This window comes from Gossypium hirsutum, chromosome A04 (assembly GCF_007990345.1).
Source record: "Gossypium hirsutum isolate 1008001.06 chromosome A04, Gossypium_hirsutum_v2.1, whole genome shotgun sequence".
NCBI classification, from domain to species: domain Eukaryota; kingdom Viridiplantae; phylum Streptophyta; class Magnoliopsida; order Malvales; family Malvaceae; genus Gossypium; species Gossypium hirsutum.
Genome location: NC_053427.1, coordinates 82,300,417 through 82,323,388, shown reverse-complemented (window position 1 = coordinate 82,323,388; position 22,972 = coordinate 82,300,417). Strand labels below are relative to the sequence as shown.

The window sequence follows — 22,972 nt, the reverse complement described above, 5'->3', positions numbered from 1 at the left end:
GATTTATTTAATTATATATTTTAGTTGCATCCTTTATTTTGTAAATTCTTGGTTTTGACTTGAATTTATTTACGTTTCATGTTGTGACAAAATCTAATTTTTTTTTATCATTTAGAGCCCTATGTCAAATCCATGACTTGGATAAATTTATGATCCTATTCTACACTCATCTATATGACTATTTCAATCAAAGTATGTTTAAATTGGCATGATGAATTTTTTGGCCCTCTAACTTCACAAAAAAAAGTCATTTTAGTTATTTTTTTTATTTTTTTTATCTCTTTTGGTCATTAAACTTGTGTTTTTTGTCAAATAATCCTACAATTGATAGAAAAATTAATGTTGGTTAACTTTATTGATGTGACATACACATGGATTACCATTATGCTAATATTTAATTAATTTTTAAAAAATTAAAACATATTAATTTTTTATAATTTTATAATTTTTAATTATTTTTAATTTTTAAAAATATTAAATATTTTTAAAAATTTTAAAAATTAATTAAATATTGACATGTCGTTTGTGTATAAATTGTTTTATATGTTTAAGGGTATATGTTAAACCTAAAAAAAAAAATGATCTAATTATCAACAGATTAGCAAACCATACTTTATAAATTCGCGAGAATTGTTCTCTAGAAGGAGAGCGCGAACAAGAACTTTACCAATCCCTAAAAATATTGATGAGATATATTTATCTTGATCAAATAAAATTTAAGAAAAGACTAACATAAAAAGGAAAGTCAATAACAGATACAGATTCTAGAACAAACAGAAAACGGTCATCTTTTTTCTCACTCAGCAGCAACGACAGGGCTCTGAAACTTCGGCAACTTCTCTTTTTTTCCTTTGCAGTCCAAAAAATGGCTCCTCCAACTGCTACTCTCTCTGCCCCAAGCTACCCCAAACTCGCCCCTGTCCCCCCTCGTTGGTAAACTCTTTTTCATCTTCATTCAAATTTAATTTACTGGGTCTTTTTTTTTTTAATTAATGGGCTGTGATTCTGTGAAGTTTCTGAATTTTAAGTTGATAAAAAATTTTGGTGATTTTTACAATATGGTGTATATGTTTGGTTCGGGTTTAGACTTTTTAGGGTTTTCGTCCATCTTAGGTTATGCCTTTTGTTTCTTCTTGGCTCTTTTTATCTTTCATTTTTGTGATTTAGGCATTTGAATGAATATGTTCCATAGTTAAATGTGAAACTTTTAGTTTGCTATATTCTTGTTAATGGGAATTTACTGCTAAATTTGTTGGAAACCCTTTGGTTATTTAATTGGTCAGGGCATTCATACATGCTTGTTTCTTGTATGCTTCTGGTCCTGCTTGATAACATGTTTGTACTCACGAGGCCTAAAGTTTCTATTTTAAAACGACACAACCCGAGATATAAGTCCTCGGTTGTTGCATTAAGCTCAAGTTTGCAGGCCAATCCTATGTTGTCAAGCAACTGTGGTTCACAGGGTTTCTTGTCTTCTACAGGTACTCTATTTTGTATTGCCTTAGAATATATGAGATTTATAGTCTAAATTATGTATATTTTGATAGTTCATAGTCCGTTCGCAGGCCCACGGTGTCAGGCACTTTCGGCCTTATCATCACCATTTTTAGGCGAAGATGACGATGACTTGTGGCGTAAAACGAATGTTTTACCTCGACGGTCGAGATCTCCCTCTTTTCCAAGAGCATGTAAGGATGACATATCCAAAATTCGCAACCCTGAAAAAACCGAGAAGCCTGAATGGTGGCTGAGGACTTTAGCCTGCGGTCCATATCTACTAGCTTTGCATATTTCCGATGCCGGATATTTTCTTCATCCCTTCCTAGAACATTACGAAATGTTCGGAAACTTGATTTATTTCGTCCCGGGAGCCATAAACAGATTACCTCCATGGTTCTCAAGGATATATTGCTACTTTGGATATGCTGGAATTGTGAAGAACAAAGCTTTGTCTCGCTACATTAGGATCCATCTCATGATGGGCATGTTACTGGAAACCGCTTTCAAGTTAATATGGTATACGGGCAACTTTCTCCCGCTCACACTCTTTAACGGCAATTTCGTGATGCACTTTTGGGCCGGCATTGGAATCGGCTACATCTTCGTGTTGTTGGAATGTGTTAGGTGTGCTCTTGCTGGAAAGTATGCTCACATACCTGTTATAAGTAATGCTGCATATATACATACTCGGTTCAATGTAGGAGGTTTTCAGAGACCATCCTAGTAGATCTTTAATGGAGTTGGTTTTCAAAGGACAAAAGCAATTGCTTAGGGCCTATTTGAGGAGTTGTAGAGTTCTTAAGAAGATTAAAATATAGGGGATTTGATTCTATACTATTATTTCTATTTTTTTGTTAAAATGTTGCATCAAAATAAATTTTCGGAGAGGAACTCAAAAATAGGAGTATAATGCATTTTTGTAAACTTAAACTTACGTTTTTTTGTATTAGTAATATTGTCTATGCTAATCGAGTTAAGACTCAATCAGTAAAAAAAAAAATTAATGTTGTTTTTAAAATTGTTTGTATTTTTCTTTTTATACTGATAATTGAATAATAATTATCCATATAGGTGATAATAAACTGTTGATAAACATGAAAGAATAGGTGATATGCATATCATCATTGAATGATTGCAAAGCATTATTGAGGGGTGGGCCTTGGCTTGTTCCCTAATTCAACATTGCCTGACCACTAGTTTTATTGCATTTGGATTTTGGAACCCACCCATGTCCTTTATGTTTTTGAATAACACCCTTTTTTAAGTTTTTTTTTTTATTTCATCATCTTATGAGCATAGATAACAAAACAATTATCCTAATTATCAATTTCTTTTCTTCTCTCGGCCAACTTCATCTCTTTTACGGAAAGATATATAACTAATGAATTTATTTTAAATATCATTATGAAGATAATCAAGAGAACCAAATAATTATCTTAACTACTACCTTCCTCTCTTCTTTCAGCCAAATTCATCTCTTTCATGAGAAGATATATAACCTATGAACGTCTTCTTTAAATATCTTTTTGAAGATAATAAAAAGTACAAGACAATTATCCTATTTACTAATTTCTTTTTTACTTTTGACCAAATATCTCTTATGATTCTCAATCTATCAAGAGAACCATTTCTCATTATAAATAAAAGTTTTTATAATTATTAAAAGCGATAATAACAACTTATCACTATTCATTTTTAAAACGAAAAACATATAACTATATATTTTTTAAAACTTTTATTTCTACTTTTTGTTAAAAAAATCCATAGTTTCTTAATTAATAACCATAGAAATAATCATCCTTTTTTATACATTTAGTGCAAGTCTACCAATTTTAGTGAAATATAAACACTCTTAAGAAATGTATGTAAAACAATCAAATAAATCAGATCGAGAGAGCACTAATGCCCAAATTTAGCAATGGCATTCACTTTATTACACGACACAACACAAAAAAAACAGTCTTTTAACATCAACACCACCACCACCACCAATTGCTAAATACGATCCCATCCTTCACTGCCCAACAACAACAAAAAGGGAACTCTTCGCTTCACTTAAATCCACGTAAAAGGAAAAACCCACAGCTCTTCCCCTTTCCCTTTCATTTCCTATTTTTATTTGTTAATTTCTTTTAGTTAATACGATCCGTTAACCTTAGTTAGATCTAAAGCTAATTTGTAGGGGAACTAGTGTTAATTGTCCCAGGAGAACCATACGGGAGCTGTGGAGGTTTTGAAAGATGAGGCGGAGAGGACTAGATTTTAGGAGACCAGTGAGGAAGAGATTTCCCAATGTGGTGTGGTGGACAGTTTGCGGGATTTTGGTTTTGGTTCTCATCGTGGTTTTGAGCAGAGAGGGTCAGACTGAATCAAAACCCACTATTTCTAGGGTAAATCTACCCTTCTTTTTCTTTCTTTCATGTCTTTTCACTACATATCAAGATCGAAAATTTCTCATCTGTTTTTCTTTTTCTTGTAATTTCTGGACATATTTGAACAAATTTCTACTTTGGATTATGGCTAAATTAATTGATTGAGGTGAATTTAGGAAATGAATTTGCTTGATCTGTTTTTGTTGTTTGCTTGTAAGATCTGGGGTATGTCTCAACTTTCAGAGATTTATATACTAACTGTTTGATGTATAGTTCTGTTTTGTTGGGACATTTTTTGTCTGAAAGAGTTTTGTTATTAGTTTGTTCTTTGTTTGGGATTTTGTTTAGCTAAAATGTCGTTTTCTTTGATATCTAAAATGGTTTTGATAATGCTGATGTTAGTTCTAGCCAAAAAGGTAAAAAAAAAAACGGTTTGTTTGGCATGCCAATTGTCATTTATTTGCTATAACAGATTATTTTGAACTGTTTAAGACAAACTCTAGGAAGTGCAAACCTGAATCGAAGAAAGTTTGCTGCAACTTTGGTCCCTCTGTAAGGACTGAGTAATCGAGTCTGTAAGGAAGTTGGAAGACAACTTCGGACTCAAAAGAAGTTGATATGTATTGTAGGGTTGATCTTATGATGTGGTGATATATGCTTATTTGTTCTTGGAAATATGCCTTGAGCAGTGAATGAGTGATGGTCAGATATCATTTTCCTTTCAACAATAGCTTGGAGATTTTTATCACCTCATCTCTGCGGTGATGTATGGCTTGTTTCATACATGTTAATCATATGCGGTAAATCATTTCTATAGCGGCTAAGTCAACATATTAAGATCGTACTCCTGTAGCAAAAAAGTATTATTCTTTAGTCCCCTTGAACATTAATGGCTTTATGTATCTTTTGAAGCCATAGGATAGTAAGAGGTGTTTAAGAACTGTACATCGTTACTTTTAGGGGAATGAATTGATCTTTAATTAGAGAAGGAGAAAAGTTGGATAACCAAAAGCAATGCTATGCTTTCTGCCATGGTACCATTTGCTTTGTGGGATAGGCCATCGGGATATAGAAGTAGAGAGGAAATGCTTATGAGCCTTGGAATGTATTTACTTTCAAGAAGTATGGTTTTTTATGGAAGTAAAACTCTGGAATCCATGTTGATTTAAAGCAACAATTTAAAGGTAGTTTTGATCCCGTAGAAAAGTAAGTGTTACTGCTTATCATGCAATGACAATGTTTTTGAGGATAGGCCATTCTAGATGAGATAGTTTAATGCTGGATATGTCAAGGTGCATAATGATGCTAAAATTTTTATTTATAATAATATTTATGCTCTTGCCAACTCCCTTCCAAGTGATGGACCTATATAAACCATGTTTCGTTTATCTGCTATTGTTAAACTCAATTTCAGCTGATAAATTCTGAATCATAGATGGATTATACCATAAGCACCTAGTATCCAAGGTGCTCTTGCACCTTTGTCTACTGTTGTAAACTGATGTTTCAAGGGATATCAGCTTTGCATTGCATTTGGTAATTCCTTTGATTTTTTAGTGGAAAACATCAAAATCATTTGTTTGTTCTATCTCTTCTTCTTCTTGTTGCCACCTAGTAATATAAGCTCTACTTGTTCAATGGTATCTGTTCTTTTCTTTTCTGCACATGTGTTGATACTTAAAACTTACCAGAAGAAATTAAGAAAATGGTTTTTAAACCACGGAATGGTTGGAGTACTTTGTCTAACATTCTGAACGGACATTTATTGTCTCAAATCTTAAGACTAGATAAGATTGTTAGGATGCTTCTGTTCTCTAGTGGCACTACTACTTCCATTCATAGTTATCTGGCTTATTATGAGTAAAACTTTTATCTATGTTAAATTCTCAAATTATGTGTTTGTGTTGCATATTTGCAGAAACCTTATCGGCGTGACAGAATTATGGAAGGCGTAACCATCACTGATGAAATGTTGAGCTCCAACTCTGTCACCAGACAACTTACCGATCAAATTTCTCTTGCAAAGGCGTTTGTTGTGATAGCAAAAGAAAGCAACAATCTCCAATTTGCTTGGGAACTAAGTGCTCAAATCCGTAACTCACAGGCTCTTCTGTCAAATGCTGCAACTAGGCGAACTCCATTGACAGTTGGAGAATCAGAGACCGCAATTCGTGATATGGCACTTTTGCTCTACCAAGCTCAGCAGCTCCATTATGACAGTGCTACAATGCTCATGAGATTGAGAGCTAAAATCCAAACTCTTGAAGAACAGATGAGTTCAGCGAATGAGAAAAGCTCAAAGTACGGACAAATAGCTGCTGAAGAAGTCCCCAAAAGTCTATATTGTCTTGGTGTTAGGTTGACAACTGAATGGTTTGGAAACCCTAATTTACAGAAGAAACACAGGGAAAGAAAGCAAATGGATGCAAAACTTAAAGACAACAGTATGTATCATTTCTGTATCTTCTCTGATAACATCCTTGCAAGTTCCGTCGTGGTTAACTCGACAGCTTTAAATTCCAAAAATCCAGATAAGATTGTCTTTCATCTTGTAACTGATGAAATAAACTATGCTGCGATGAATGCTTGGTTCACCGTGAACAGTTTTCGGGGAGTGGCTGTTGAGGTTCAGAAATTTGAGGACTTCAAGTGGTTGAATGCTTCTTATGTTCCGGTTCTTAAGCAGCTGCAAGATTCTGAGACTCAGAGTTACTATTTTTCTGGCCATAATGATGATGGCCGGACCCCAATCAAGTTCAGAAATCCCAAGTACCTGTCGATGCTTAATCATTTGAGGTTTTATATCCCTGAAGTTTATCCTGCATTAAAGAAGGTGGTATTTCTTGATGATGACATCGTGGTTCAGAAGGATCTGTCTGGTCTATTCTCCATTGATTTGAATGGAAATGTTAATGGAGCGGTTGAGACATGCATGGAGACATTTCACCGATATCACAAGTACCTAAATTACTCTCACCCTCTTATAAGATCACATTTTGACCCTGATGCATGTGGGTGGGCATTTGGGATGAATGTTTTCGATTTAGTCGCATGGAGGAAGAGGAACGTGACTGGCATCTATCACTATTGGCAAGAACGGAATGTGGACCGGACATTGTGGAAACTTGGGACACTGCCACCTGGACTGCTGACATTCTATGGATTAACAGAGGCATTGGATCCCTCATGGCATGTACTGGGGCTAGGCTATACAAATGTTGATTCCCAGTTAATAGAGACAGGAGCTGTTCTACACTTCAATGGGAATTCAAAGCCGTGGTTGAAAATCGGGATAGAGAAATTCAAGCCACTGTGGGAGAAATACGTCGATTACTCTCACCCTCTCTTGCAACAATGCAATTTTCATTGATACAACCGCCAACGGGAATCTGTAGTCTTTCCACACCATATTAGAAGCTTGAAGGTTAAGTAATGCTTGTATAATTTTAAAGACGTCAAGCATGGCTGCCGCTGCTGGTTGTAACATGGTATTTATAATTCATCCCAACTTTAGTAGTTTGTTTTTAGTATAGACTCTTCATTCATATAAAAAATTATTTAAACAATTTTGATATACTATCATTTAGGTCAAGCTGTAAACTTATACAGTCGTAATCCGCATTAAATCAACCTTTCTTTTCCATTTGTGAGACCTCTGATCTAATGCATCCATTGTAATGTTGATATCAGTTTGATCTATAGGATGGCTTTTGTTTGTTATTATCATTATTACTGCATTTTACTTGGGAGGAAAGGATTCTTTTGGTTAAGGTTTATTTTCTTACGTGAACAGTTGAGTTTTTTTCATGAATAAAATTTTAAGGTTCGTTTATTGAACGAATTGAACATGAACAAAGATTGTTTAATTCATTTATTGAACATGAACAAAGATTGTTTAATTCATTTATGTTCACGAATAAATTTGTTTATGTTCACTTTGAGATTTGTTTATTTTATTAATATTTTTTTTATTGTTTGTGTGCTTATATTATTTATATTTATATTTGAAAATTAAGATATATGTTTATTTATTATTTTTTTGCTTATTTTTCATAAATATTATTTGTGAAAATGTTTGTTTAACTTAAATCAATAGACTCAAATATACATAGATTTGAAAATTATTAACAAACATAAATTGAATACAAACAAACAAATTTAAAATAAACAAACAAATATGAACAGAGATTTATTTACTCAAAAATTTATTCATTTACTGACTCTAATTTCCGGTCGGAGCCTTATGACCTTATGTTAACTAATAAAATTTTGTATTCCTAACATTAAAGTCGTTGTAGTATAGTGGTAAGTATTCCCGCCTGTCACGCGGGTGACCCGGGTTCGATCCCGGCAACGGCGAGCCTGTTTTATACATTTTTTTTTATTTTCCTTTCTCGCCATTTTATGCACTTTGCTCTGCTTTATGTCAGATTTAGCTTGAATGGATCATTTTTTATCTAATCCAAAAATAAACAAAGAAACAAGAGAATCCTTGTACAACACCACCACCACAAAATAGGATATGGCAGATTAGCATAAATAAGCAGCACAGGGCAGAAAGCGTACTCAAAACACATTCTTTCAAAAACTCCAAATCAGCATACAAAGCGATGAACAATGTCGCTTTCCATTCACATCCGGTACTTGTATTGAGCTCTGATTTACAATACAATCCATTTAGAATTTTAATAGAAGTCAAAGCTTTTTTAACATTGTTTCTTTTTTACTCATAAAATTCAAACTCAATGGTAGATATCAAAATTTTATCATTTAATTCAATCCCATGTCCTCTTATATTAATATCAATATCTATACCAATCAAACTAAGATATAATCGACTATCCGATTTATCTAATATAATGAGTACATAAATTATCATATTTAATACGCATAAAGTAGTATTAAAGTAGTAATCGACGTATCTTCAAAATCTGGTTAACACTAACTTCCCTTGTATAATTTCTATTTTACCCTTTTATATATAATTAGATTATATGACACTTATAATGTGAACAAAGAAAATTTTACATAAAAAATTATTGAAAAATCAATCATAAAAAATTATTGAAAAATAAATCATAAGTGAAATGGTAAAGTGCTCGTGTATAAATTATTTGTTTTATTTTTTTAAGTAATGATTTTTTAATTTTTTATTTAAAAACTTCATATAAAATAATAAAAGATAAAAATGCCATTTTAATGATATTTATTACTTTTTCAAAAAGATGATTTTTAAGGTTCATTTATTAAATGAAGTCAAGATGAACAAAATTATTTAGTTTATTTATGTTTATAAACAAATTTATTTTAGAATGCGTTTAATGTTTGATTATTATATAGGGTAAATTACACTAACAGTCACTCAATTTTGGGGTGGCTGACAAAACAATCACTCAAGTTTTAATTCAGCCACTTAACTTTCAAAAAATAACAAAATAGTCACCACTAACCCTTTTCCGTTACAGACGTAACGGAGCTACGTTTTCTATTACAAACTTAATGGAACTGTCATTTTCCATCCCCTATCATTGCTCTCCCATCCCTCTCCCTCTTCCCCAGCATTGTTAAATCTTCCCTTCATATTCTTATCTTTTACTTTCAGAGCCCTTAATAGAGTTACTTTGAAGATGTTGATATTCAAATTCAATGCCATTAAGAGCAACACCCTCTCTCAACTTCATAAGGTAATTATTAACATCTCTTCTCAATCCCTTTTGTTTGAGGCCTGGGTTATCCCTATATCTGTTTTTTGAGGCTATGAGAGGTTTACTGTTCCATTGGCATTCGCTAGGTTTAATCAGCGTATTAGGTGAATGAGTCAATGGCTGAAGCCCTTGTTTTGGGGTTTAATTTTCTGTGTTTTTGTATGATGGAGCTTCTGTTACCTTTTCACTTGTTATTTTAGGGCCTTTCTTCCTTCCTTTGGGTATGGCCTTGCCTGAACAGAAAAAAAAAATCTATTATCACTCTGTTTCATATCTAGGAACCCTTTTTTTTTTTCCTTCATTTGTTTTCCCATAAACATGTTGAGAAATCTGACGTTGATGACGAGGCTCAACTTAAAGAAGTCTGAAATCACCCTCGTCATCACTTGCGCCTTCCCAGATTTCGTCCGACTTTGGTGTTTACTTTATTTATTTCTAGATTTTTGCAGTCTGGACTTGCTTTGCCCAAAAAATTGAAGGGTGACAAATTCACCAAAGCAATACTGGCTTTTGCCTTGCCCTGCTTGTTGCTGATGATTCAACCAGTACAAGGGGCTGCCAAAACCCCAACATTACAGTATGGAACATTTGAGAGGAGCAATAATGCCCTTTCGACACACTCTCCACCTGGTAATGACCCGACAAAGGGTTGCAATGTTGAAAACGGTTGTCGACAGTTTACTCTCTTGAAAACCGCTGGTGGGTGAAATGAAAATCCATATTAATGTTCATTAATTTTCACTTCAATATTGTTCCCCTGATGTTGAAAGTATTGATACAGAGGAACTCCAGTTGAAGCTGTTGCCAATGTTACGATGGCAGAAGGAACTTTGAACCACAGAGAGCTAGGTACCGAGGCCACAGCTGCTGGGATTGCCACTTGGTTCTCGAACAAGACTGAGTCCAATAGCAATACATATGGTGGGGAAGAGGGAGAGGGATGGGAAAACAGTGATAGGAGGATGAAAAATGGTAGCTCCATTAAGTTTGTAACAGAAAACAGTAGCTATGTTACGTCTATAACGGAAAAGGGTTATTGGTGATTGTTTTGTTATTTTTCGAAAGTTGAGTGACTGAATTGAAACCTGAGTGACTATTTTGTCAGCTTCCCAAAAATTGAGTGACTGTTGGTGTAATTTACCCCATTTTATATTAATAAATGAGAAATTATTTGGTATATTAATAGTGAAGTTTTTAAACCCTATAATCAGGGTTAAGAAATTGACAAATGTCTTACAATGGTATAATAAAATGTTTAAAAAAATAAATACTTAAAAAAAAAGACACTTATCAAATTTTTTAAGGCTGTGTGTGAAATAAAAAAAATACATGGTCAGTGTACCAAATACTAACCCTAATTTTTTTTTTTATGATTTATAAACATTATTTGTGAACATATTTATTTATTTAAATCAACTAATACAAATGTACATACTTTTAAATAAATAAATACAAACACAATTTTAAAATTATTAAAGAACATAAACCCAATAAAATTAAAAAAATAAATAGATACCCTAAACCTATAGATTCATTCAAACTCAGTTCATCTTCCACCCTAATAAATTCAGAAGTTACATATATATGTCCATTGTCAAATGTATGATATTATTCATGATTTGAACTTTTGACATTCTAAATTAAAATATTTCAAGACTTGAACACTAGAAGTCGTTGTAGTATGGTGGTGAGTATTTCCGCCTGTCACGTGGGCAACCCGGGTTCGATCCCCGGCAATTGCGATCTATCCTCTGATTTATGTTTTCTGACCTTCTAAAGTAATTTATAAGAAATACTAATGTCGAAATTATGGCATGGGAGTCGTTGTAGTATAGTGAGTACGCCTGTCACGCGGGTGATCCGGGTTCGATCCCGGCACCGGCGATCTATCCTCTGACTTATATTTTCTGACCTTCTAAAGTAATTTATAACAAATAATATAATTTTGGAACTATGACATCGACGTCGTTGTAGTATAGTGGTGAGTATTCCCGCCTGTCACGCGGGTGACCCGGGTTCGATCCCCGGCAACGGCGATCTATCCTCTGATTTATTTTTTCTGACCTTCTAAAGAAATTTATAACAAATAACGATAATTTCGGAATACAGACATCGAAGTCGTAGTAGTATAGTGGTGAGTATTCCCGCCTGTCAGGTGGGTGACCCGGCTTCGATCTCCGGAACGGCGATCTATCCTCTGATTTGTATTTTCTGACCTTCTAAAGTACTTTATAACAAATAATATAATTTTGGAATTAAGACACCGAAGTCGTTGTAGTATAGTGATGAGTATTCCCGCCTGTCACGCTTATGACCCGGGTTCGATCCGCGGCAACGGCGATCTATTTTCTGATTTATTTTTTCTGACCTTCTAAAGTAATTTATAACAAATAATATAATTTCGGAATTATGACATCGAAGTCGTTGTAGTATAGTGGTGAGTATTCCCGCCTGTCACGCGGGTGACCCGGGTTCGATCCCCGGCAACGGCGATCTAATCATCTGATTTTATATTTTCTGACCTTCTAAAGTAGTTTTAAACTAATAATTTAATTTCGGAATTACCATATCGAAGTCGTTGTAGTATGGTGGTGAGAAATCCCGCCTGTCACGGGTGCGGCCAGGGTTCGCTCCCATCCAACGACGTTTTGCGTCCTTTTTTGCCTCATCCTATGCACTTTGCTCCGTTTTATATCAGTTTTATCTACAGCAAAAACACCTCCTTTTTTCAATAAATCATTTTTTATCTAATCCAAAATAAACAAAGAAACAAGAGAATCCTTGTACAACACCACCAAAAATAAGCAGTACAGGGCAGAAAGCATATGAAGACATGATAGTAAATTCTTTCAAAGAGATGAACAATGTTACCATTGATATTTTTAGTCATATTAACCTTTAACTAAATTTAAGATAGAACTAGATTAAACTCTGAGAAGAAGACAAAGCTCTTCTAACATTGTTTTTTTCTTTTTTTTTTTATAAAACTCAAACTCAATACCTTATTTAAGATATATTAAATTTCTTATTATTTGACTCAACATATAAGAGTTTATTTTTGTTTTTAAAAACTTAAAAAATAATATTGTACTTTTTTTATTTCCCTTGCCATCCAATTGGAACACGCAAATTATCTTATTTAATACAACATAAGGCAAGTGTTGGCTAATCATCACATTCATAAGTGATAATAGTCTCATGTTCAAGTTTCTAGTTAATCTCAAATTCCCTTGTATAATCTTTATTTTACCCTTTTATATATATGTAAATTATGCCACGCTTATAATGTGGATGAAATAAAAAACTTCAATTAAAAATATATTTATAAAAAAAAAATATTTAATAGGTGAATTATAGGTGGAGAGACCAAATGTTTATTTATAAATTATTATGTGTAATTTTGTGTAATTATACAAATAAAATTTTAATTGTGGTTCAAATGTATATATAAAATTTTAATTTAGATTCAATTGTATACATTTAAATAAATAAATACATTAATTTATATAAAAAAAATATAATTATTTGTATGTACAATATGTAAACTTCCAAAAGTCCGTTCTCACCTAAAGATATGAAAAAATCGGTTGGGTTCCCCTTGAGGCAACAATGCAACACCTACTTAGAAGAAAATTCAAACCACTGCTTTGCACATGGAGACAGTTGAAGTTATGTTGGAGCGCCTTGCAACTATCATCAACCAAAACACTTAAAAGGAGTACTGCCCACTTCTTTTCGCCACTATACCCCTGTAAATACCTCACAAGGAGAAAGTTTTAGTGGGAATAAAGGAATATTGGGAGCTCCACCACCCATGCGATTTGACCCATTGGAAGAAAAAATCTACAGAAGAATGCTTATAGCATAACGATATAGGCCATGCTACTATTGATTGCCTTTGCTTAAAGGACGCCATCAAGGAAGCCGTGGGGAAGGGATAACTTGAAGAATTTGTAGAAAGGACACCATACTGCCAACAGAGAAAGGCATGAGGAAGAGGACCTCAGTAGGCATTCTAAAAGTTTTAAAATTTTGGTGTTGAAAGGGCCCATAGATGTGCATAAACACATCTTTTTCCTATGGAGAGGATCTCCAAATGTTAGAAAATGAGAATCTTCGTCGGGAAGATAGGGCCCCAAAGGAAGCCAGCTAGTAGGATCGTATCATCAACTTTATAGAACTTTTAATCCACTAGCGAGATTGTATGTGCAACAATAGAAGGAATTATCATTCTCCATTCTTTAAAATTATAGTCCCTAAATATGCACAAGCATCACTCAAAGAAATTATTCTCGAAATTTTTAGTTTGATTCAGAAAAACCTAAAAGCTTTGCATTTTTCATGCACTTGTCATGAAATTAGACCTATTTATAGGTCGAACTTTTTGCTTAGACTTGAAGGCTAACTCGAAATTCGGGAGGGTTTGGATAAAAATGTTAAGCTTATTTAAAATATGATCCAGGCTCAATCTATTTTTTTTGAAGTTTGTAACATTTTATATTATGTTATTTTTATATATTATGTAATTTTTAAGACATAAAAAGTAAATCTATAGTAATATATAATACTATTATAATGAAAATATTAAAAAATAGATAAAAGGAAAAAATGTTAAAGATAGTTATATACAAAATTTTAATAAATAAAAATATATTAAATTAAAATAATATAAATATATGCTATTGTTTTTTTTAAAAAAAATAATATGGATAGGCTTAAAATAGACTTGGGTTAATCATATGCAAATATGAGAGTACTTAGAAAAAATTTTAAGTTTATATTTCGGCCAATATTCTTAGGCATAGAATATTCTTTTTTTTTATTTATAATTTAAAAATCAAATTTAATTAAATTCGTTTGAGAAATATTTAAACCGGAATCAAATTGAACACAATAAAAATTCAAACTAAATATCAGTTTTAATCAATTTTTGATTTTTTTTTATTTGGTCCTAATTTTAGATGATACTTCTAAACATAATACTTTTTCAACCCTTAAATTTGAAAAAAAAAACCCGCACTTAAATATGTTTGAACCAATGCTTTTTTAATTGCTACAATAATAACGATACCAACTAAATCAATCCCGAGACGCTAAAACATCTCTTACTATTTAAGAAAATGAAGAAAATAAATTCTGATGTTAGAATACCATTCCACCGAGCTTGACAAAGATATGGTATGTTCAAACCGATTTTTGATGAAAAAGAAATTTATCCTTTTAAAAAAAAAGTTAACATTCAAATTAGGCTTAGGAATTTCTGTGAAGTTAAACGGAATTTTCTTTGAAGATGAATGCTTTGCTTTAGAAAGAGCATAAGATAATTAAATTCTCAAGGAAAGAAAAGAAGAGCTATAAAGAATAAAATCATTAAGCATATAACATATGGCAGTCCAGGCCTAGTTCATAGCTCACCGTATCTTTAAACACGCTTCAAACTAATATTTAATTACTTAAAACAAGTGTAAACTATCAAAATAGTTATTTTTAGTTATTTTTATTTGTCTCGTGTTATATTTTAGTTATTTATATTTGAAATGTTATGTTTTAGTTACTAACGTTATCGTGTTATAATATTTTAGTCATTGAGCCATTAATTGCCATCAACGATGTAACGGTAAGTTGACATGGCACATTAAATCATCATTTCAAACGGAAATTTTAAGTTAAATTCTAAAATTGGTCTCTATATTTTTTTCATTTTGAGCAATTTTTTAAATATTTTTTATATTTATTTTTTTAATTTTTCATTCTCTTCTGCTTCTCCTTTTGTTTTCTTTTAACATAGTTTTTCTATGTTTTTTATTTGTTAAAACTAGTATACAAGCTTGACTCACTCGAAAAAAATTAAATTGTTCAAAAAAATAAAAGTACAGGAACTAGTTTTAACAAATGAAAAATATAGAAAAACTATGTTAAAAGAAAACAAAAGGAGAAGCAGAAGAGAATGAAAAATTAAAAAAATAAATATAAAAAATATTTAAAAAATTGCTCAAAATGAAAAAAATATAGAGACCGATTATCTAAATTAACCTAAAATTTTTATTTGAAATGATGATTTAACGTGCCACGTCAACTTACTGTTATACCGTTAACAACAATTAACGATTCATTAACTAAAATGTTACATCCTAATAACATAAGTGACTAAAATGTAATCTGAAATAAAGAAAACTAACTATTTTAATCATTTACCCTTAAAAAATTAAGTAGAATTTTCTTGTAATTAAGTTTGAATTTTAAATCATAAAATCATAAAAATATATTAATATATAGAGAAAGTATCAATGTCATTTAATAAAAAAAATTATATTCAATCCAACGGATGTTAATGATAAATAATTTGATACTCAAACAGTTTTAAAATTTGTGATTATCATTTATCCCATATAGAATACAGAATGCTAATTGTTGAGTTCGTTCCAGTAAAATTTTTTTTACTTAAATCCGTAATCTCCAATAATAATATTTGTTTAAAAGAAATTGGAAGAGTACGAACCGAAAGGCCTCGAGGATTCTACGTTGGTCCGAAAAGCAAAAGCCACTTTAACTCTTTCTTTAGGTTTTATTCCGCATAAATTCTATAGTCCCGTTAGGATGCTTCATTAGAAGGCACACCACAATCCTCCTTAACATCATATATATACACTAGAATTTCCCCATCCATCATTAACAACAACCCAAACCCAAAAGAAAAACAACCTTTTTTTCCTCACCTTTGTTACTTTCCTTTCATAAAAACAACCCTTTCAATGGACACCACTCAAAAGAATAAAGGGTTCTTCAAAAGCAAGCTGCTACCCAAGTCTTTCTCTCGACCCGTCGCCAAGCATGGTAGCGGAGGAAGCCGAAAGGTTTCGCCGTCGATGAACACCGCCCAGAACATGGCAAACTATTCGTCCACGGTGATTCCAATGGTAACGTCCAAGCAACCAACTGGTTACCAACAACACAAGGCGGTGCCTTACTTTAGGTCGCCTAGCTTTTACGACCACAACGGCTACGCAAATGAAACTTGGGGTCATGGAGACGAAAACGTGGATTCCATGGCTTCCACCTTTATTTCCAATGTCAAAGAACGTTTTAAGATTGATGGAGAACTGAGTCTCTGTCATGGCTGAGTTTCAACTAGTGCTTTCAGTAATTATATAATCTACTAGTTTTTAGCTACTGATTGATTATATATTATATATTATATATGTAAAACAGGGATTTATACTTCTAGTGATGCGTAATCATTTGGGTTTTCATCCATCCTGAAGTATATTTCTTCTACATGTGTAGTTTATGAGTACTTATTATTACTATATGTAAAATACACCGCAATCTGAAAATAGTAAAATGATTGCTGATTATATGAAAATATAATTTCACGTTCTTATCATTTTTTAATGAGAAAATGATAAATTAGATTTTTACTCTTAATTTTTAATTTTTAATATTTTTAGTTAGATTTAAATTTTTTTAAGAGGAAAAAACTAAAATTAAGAGGAAAATTTAATTTGTCATCCTCCCGTTAGAAAAAGATAAAGATAATATGAAATTATAGTTTCATACAACTCTTTCTCGATTTTAATCCCGAATTATTACTGATCAACGTGTTAAAATTTAGCTAATTTATTTATTAATTTATATGATATATTACATACGTTGTAAGTACGAGGTAATGTTTTGGATGTCAGCTTCGAATATATTCTGTGGTGAAACACCTAAGGTAACCCATATTATGGAGGACCAAACAAGAAATGAGGAAACCTATGGATTCATTTATACTTGAAGATTCATGTTTATGGAAAAATATGATAAAAAATAAAAATTAATAAAAGTTATCAAAATTATTAAATTTTAATAAATAAAATATAAGAAATATTTAATTTTTATTAAAAATTAGAAAATTTTATAAAAATCTTTAAAAATTATAAAAATTGTAAATTTTTATAAAAAACGTAAAAAAATTATAAAATATATAGAAATATAGAAATATATATATACAATTTAATAAAGTTGTAAGAAAATGATAAAAAAATGTAAAGAATTATAAATTTCATAAAAGAATTATAAAAATTATCATACCAAAAGATGCATTTTATAATTTTTCTATAACTTTTATTGTTTTTTTTTATTTTTTATCATTTTTCACCACATATCATGTTATGATGTTATGTTGCGACACGTGATGACTTTAACTGAAAAAAAATAGAGATTGTTAACTTTAACCTTTAACGGTTAAAGTTAATGGTTAAAGGATTTTTTTGATACATTTTATAATTTTTTTATGATTTTATAAAATTTTACAATTTTTATATTTTTTTCTAATTTTTATTAAATTTTAAATATTTTTATTAAAGTTTAATAATTTTTATAATTTTTATTGATTTTTATTTTTTATAATTTTTTTGTCACTGTGACGTAGTGGTTGTGACAAAATGTGGCTTTAATTGAAAAAAATTAGGGACAGTTAACTTCAACAGTTAACTATTAAATTTTATAGCCAAAGGGTCTTTTTGATGCATTTTATCAATTGAATGCAAAAAAAAAAGCAAGGGCTTAATTGCTTGTTTTGAAAAAATTGAAGGTCTTTTTTATACATTTTGACAGTTCAAGTACCCAATTGAGTGCAAAAAAAAAGTAGGGGCTTAATTGTTTTTCTTGAAAAAGTTTAAGGGCCATTTTTTTACATTTTGAAAGTTCAAGTATCGAATTGAGTGTAAAAAAAACAGAAACTTAATTTGCTTTTTTAAAAAAAGATTGATGATTTTTTATGCACTTAAACCTAAAAAAAAAATTAACATTAGCACAAATTAAATAAAAAATATAAAAAATACAGATGAAAAAAAAATAACTTGACGGAGTATCCAATATTGTAATTTAAGATTGAGTGTTTAGAGAAATGAATTATGATTTAATTTGTAGAGTTAAAAATTTAGGGTTTAGGATTTATAGATATAAGTTTTTAGTGCTTCGAGAAAGTACAATCCTTATTAAGGGTGTAAACATTAGAAAACCAATCTATTATATGCTCCACTGCTTGACGCCACCAAGGATGGAGATTTAGGGTTTAAAGAAATGGGTTATGGCTTATTTGCTTATAGGTGGTATTGATCCACCTTGTCATCTATGTATTCAACATCTTGTGCTTATATTTGCCTTGTGTCGATGTGCCACTTATCTCCATGCTAATATTTGTTGTTTGGATCAATTGGTGTGTTGGGTAGGATGAATGAAAAAGGGAGTAGAAATTAGGGATAAGAGAAACAGGTTAAGTGGGAAGTCATATTTATATTTGCAATTGAGAGTAAACACGTGATATGGATCATCTTTATGTATTTCGGCACTTGATATAAATTTTCATGTAAGTTTGCGTCTGATTTAATTAAATGAAGTTGAATCATCAATAACTTTAGAAGTCAAAAAAAAAACATAGACGATGTGGAAATGCTTTAGAGTTTAGTGGAATGGATTTTTATTTTTTACACGTAATATTATGCTACTAACTAAAAAAGTTTTTGTCTGTGTAATGTGATGTTAATTGTTAACCTTAAATAATTTTTTTGAATTTGTTCTCTTATTTAAATGTGTTATTCCTAAATAATTTTTTACACATTTTTACGTATGTTTGACTAAATCATAAGCACTAGATCATAACTTATTTTCCTATTGACTCAAAATTAATTGAAGAAATCTAAAAAAAAAAAACTTAATCCAGAATCAAAATGATTATTCTAAAAAATTCAAGAAATTTTACACAAACAATGATTGTGGAGTTTAGCAAGATATTTGCCCTATAAATATGCCCAAAGTCTCATTCACTTTCCAATCGCATTCAATGGTTATTGTTGCGAGATTATCTAATGATATGTAAGTGTACACAATCGTCAATAAGTAATAAAGTAGTGATTTAAGAGTATAGTCTCCATAAAGATTGTATATGTAAGGCAAATATTGTAAAATTATATTAACCTAAATAAAATTACTAAGTATGCAAAACAAATAAATGTGTCAACACAAAATAATAAGCAACATATCACGAGATTTAATTACTATGACATAAAGGAGGTAGAATAATTACCTTCCCTTAACTTAGAATTATTAGAAACAATGCTAATGAATGTTACAGCAGACCCGTGACAATTTTGGTGGTTTACTAACCCAAAATTTATAAGTTATGAAATCTGACTTTTAACCTTTTAGTTTCTTTAGCATATTTCTATGTTCAATTAACTTCAAATTTTCATATGCAAGCATTATACTAAGGAGTTATGTTGCTAAATACCATTACTAAATCAATCATTAAAAACTCAATCATGCACCATTCAAATAGTGTGTCCACTAATTACCATCTTGTTTAGATTAATAAATTAGTTCATATACTTCTCAACATTAATTATGCATGAGTAAGCAAGTTCATGATATTATTTGAATGAATAAACAACCAATGCACAGAACATCATCAGTAGAGTATTAATAACATAAGCTAAGGAATTGTGATCATTCTAGCATCAACAAAATTAAGTCATCATCATTAAATTGAAAGCAAAAGAATAAGTTGCAATCATGTTAATCAACACTAAACAAAATAAAAGATTAAAGGAAAGGAAACTATAAGCCAATCTCGATGGTTTTTTGTGGCACTGCTTTCGTTGCTCCTTCTTCTCTCTTTCTTTTTGCTCGTATGCACAAATGCTCTCAAGTTGTCGAAATTGGCTGCTCTCAATACCTCTAAATTTCTCTCTCAATTCTATATTGTTTTCTCTTAAAATGTGATGTATTGATGGATGGATGAATGAACGATCTCAAATGCTTGCCCTATTTATACTAGTGAGCACCTCTTCTCCCTTTACTATTTTTGGTGTCTCACCTTTGATTTTCTCCTTATAGGTGGATGATTTGCTTGATTTAAGGGAGAGGGTGGACGATTTTTCTTGATTTGAAAGAGGAATTGCTTGATTTTCTCCATGAATGGTTAGTGGTTGTAAGATTCTCTCCATGGCTGATTTGGTGGTTGAGACTAAGCCCCATGGACAGTTTGGGTTCCCCTCTCCTACTAGTGGACAGTTTGAGCCACCTTTGATATGTGGACTTGGTCCTCATGGATGTTTTGAAGCCTTCTTGGCTGCTTTTGGCCTCTTAGACATCCAGGCTTGTAAGTCCTGTAACACCCCTAACCCGTATCCGTCACCGAACTAGGGTTAAAGGAGTTACCAGACAAATCGAAACATTTTACAAACAATTCATATACATCATCCACAATTATAATAACATTACCATAGGGTCTCTTATATAGGTCATCGAGACCTTAAGCAAGCTTTAGAAAGTGGTCAGGGCTAAACCGAGCTCATACAAAATTTTTCAAAACTTAAACATTTTTCAAAGTTATACAGGTTACACGCCCGTGTGAACAGGCCGTGTGCCTCACACGGCTTTAGACACGCTCGTGTGTCAGGCCGTGTGAAAATTAGGGAGGCTACTGACTTGGCCACATGGCTGATCACACGTCCGTGTGTCTAGCTCGTGGTCGAAACTAACTTGGCCATACAGCCTAGTACACGCCCATGTGTGCGACCGTGTGGTCTACCCAGGCTCATTTTGAAATGGCTCTCGAGCAACACGGCTGAGACACAAGCCCGTATGGGCAAAAATAGGTCATTTGCAAGGCCAAATTGCCACCCATTAAGGGTCCTCCCTACAAGCATCAAATATGCATCATATTTTCAACCAATGTCAAACCTAAAACACACATCATCCATATCATATATTCATCAACCTATACATCATTTATATCATATATTCATTAACCTATTTCCTTCATAATTCACAAAATCAAAACATAACATTCATAAGCCAAAGACATACCAAAACATATGATTTGTAACATCAATTTACCTCATTCATTCTCATGCCAAATTCTTACCAAATCCACAATCAAACATATACCAAGAACTTACCAAATTGACCATTTCTTTTGGCCAACCAAAAACACCTCATAATAGCAACATTTCATCACATATCATATACCAAATCCAAACCATAAGTTTAACCATAGTCGAGCCATATCACATGTCATGATATATACATTACAAAACATATTCTAATACTTCTAGCCTATACATGCCATACTTTAATAATTACACTTTCAAAAGGTACCAAAATATAGTTCGATAGTGTGGTGATGATCCTCGACGATTCCCGAGCTCCCGGTAGCTTCGATATCTATAAAACAGTTGAAAAACACTCAAAGTAAGCTTTCAAAAGTTTAGTAAGCCATATACAAATAAACTTATCAATTAAAGCATATAAGCACCATCTAATTATGTATACTCCATTGTCAAATACTATCACAAACCACATAATTCATATACATTTCCCATATACTCAATTTATTTACACATATAGCATACTTTCTCATACTTATATCACATATCATCATTTGCTCATGTACTTACCTTTTATTCTCAAACATTGAATTACATTTCAAACGTACCTAAATCGGATACACATTTCATATATTCATTCTTTTCTCGGAATGCTTGTTGAACCGTTCAAAATCATACGGATACACGGATAGCTCGGAAAGCTCATACAATGCCAACGTCCCAGACGTGGTCTTACATGTAATCAAATATCAATGTCATTGTCCCAGACAGGGTCTTACATGAAATCAAATACGATGCCGATGTCCCAGACATGGTCTTATACATAAATTATAAGTCGATGCCAACGTCCCAGATGAGGTCTTACATGATAACACATATCGGATCCTATGTCATGACATATGTATCCTAACTATTCCTATGGTTCGTATGGGACTTTTCAAATGTCGTCACATTATCAGAACTTTCTCGGATGTCACATATTGAGCCCTTATATAGCCATTCAACACAATTCAATGTCATATAAACATAAATAAATCAACTCAAACATGTTTATTTGTATATTGACTTACCTCGTACGGAAATGAACAAAAACAAGCAACTATTCAACGACTTTCGTTTTCCCCCGATCTAATTTCGTTTTCTTTGGTTCTTGATCTAAACACATTCAAATTTAACCCTTTTATTCACCAAATCATTCAATTCAATCCAAAAACACACATTTAGGGCATTTTACAAATTAGCCCTCACATTTTTACATTTTGACACTTTAGTCCTTAATTCACAAAATCACAAAATACACAAAATTTCTATATACCCATGTTAAGTCAAATTCTCATAGTATTCATATAAGCCCATATATTTCATTTATTTCACATTTTAGTCCCTCAAAATCTCCTTTTTACAATTTAGTCCAAATTACTCAAATTCATAAAAAATTCAAAGACAAAACTTAGTAATCTAACACATATCTTTAATTTACCATCATCAAACTTCATAAAGCTCATATTATCAACAATGGAAT

The 22,972-nt window shown here is 31.8% G+C and overlaps 3 protein-coding genes and 2 non-coding genes across 8 annotated transcripts; all 5 read left to right on the top strand.

Annotated features, from left to right (window-relative positions):
* The first annotated feature begins 662 nt into the window (after positions 1-662).
* LOC107948989 (protein TIC 20-IV, chloroplastic) lies at positions 663-2,484 on the top strand. Of its 3 annotated transcripts, none has more exons than XM_041111539.1 (3): positions 663-933; positions 1,351-1,481; positions 1,566-2,484. In XM_041111539.1, the coding sequence occupies exons 1-3, from the start codon at positions 866-868 to the stop codon at positions 2,222-2,224; spliced, it is 858 nt and encodes a 285-aa protein (XP_040967473.1). In that variant the 5' UTR covers positions 663-865; the 3' UTR covers positions 2,225-2,484. The 3 variants fall into 3 exon arrangements, with proteins under 3 accessions (XP_040967473.1, XP_016739167.1, XP_016739168.1); XM_016883678.2 differs by having other exon boundaries at positions 1,284-1,481; XM_016883679.2 differs by having other exon boundaries at positions 906-933; positions 1,387-1,481.
* Positions 2,485-3,377: 893 nt separating this feature from the next.
* Positions 3,378-7,571, top strand: LOC107948988 (probable galacturonosyltransferase 10). Its single transcript, XM_041111537.1, has 2 exons — positions 3,378-3,890; positions 5,791-7,571. The coding sequence occupies exons 1-2, from the start codon at positions 3,741-3,743 to the stop codon at positions 7,240-7,242; spliced, it is 1,602 nt and encodes a 533-aa protein (XP_040967471.1). The 5' UTR covers positions 3,378-3,740; the 3' UTR covers positions 7,243-7,571.
* Positions 7,572-9,394: 1,823 nt separating this feature from the next.
* Positions 9,395-10,754, top strand: LOC107949375 (uncharacterized). Of its 2 annotated transcripts, none has more exons than XM_016884064.2 (3): positions 9,395-9,556; positions 10,027-10,276; positions 10,359-10,754. In XM_016884064.2, exons 1-3 carry the CDS (start codon positions 9,500-9,502, stop codon positions 10,409-10,411), a joined length of 360 nt encoding a protein of 119 aa, XP_016739553.1. In that variant the 5' UTR covers positions 9,395-9,499; the 3' UTR covers positions 10,412-10,754. The 2 variants fall into 2 exon arrangements, with proteins under 2 accessions (XP_016739553.1, XP_016739554.1); XM_016884065.2 differs by having other exon boundaries at positions 9,397-9,556; positions 10,017-10,276.
* Positions 10,755-11,541: 787 nt separating this feature from the next.
* Positions 11,542-11,613, top strand: TRNAD-GUC (transfer RNA aspartic acid (anticodon GUC)). The gene has a single exon. It is a non-coding gene; the product is annotated as a tRNA-Asp (tRNA).
* Positions 11,614-11,997: 384 nt separating this feature from the next.
* TRNAD-GUC (transfer RNA aspartic acid (anticodon GUC)) lies at positions 11,998-12,069 on the top strand. Its single transcript has one exon. It is a non-coding gene; the product is annotated as a tRNA-Asp (tRNA).
* The last annotated feature ends 10,903 nt before the right edge of the window (positions 12,070-22,972 follow it).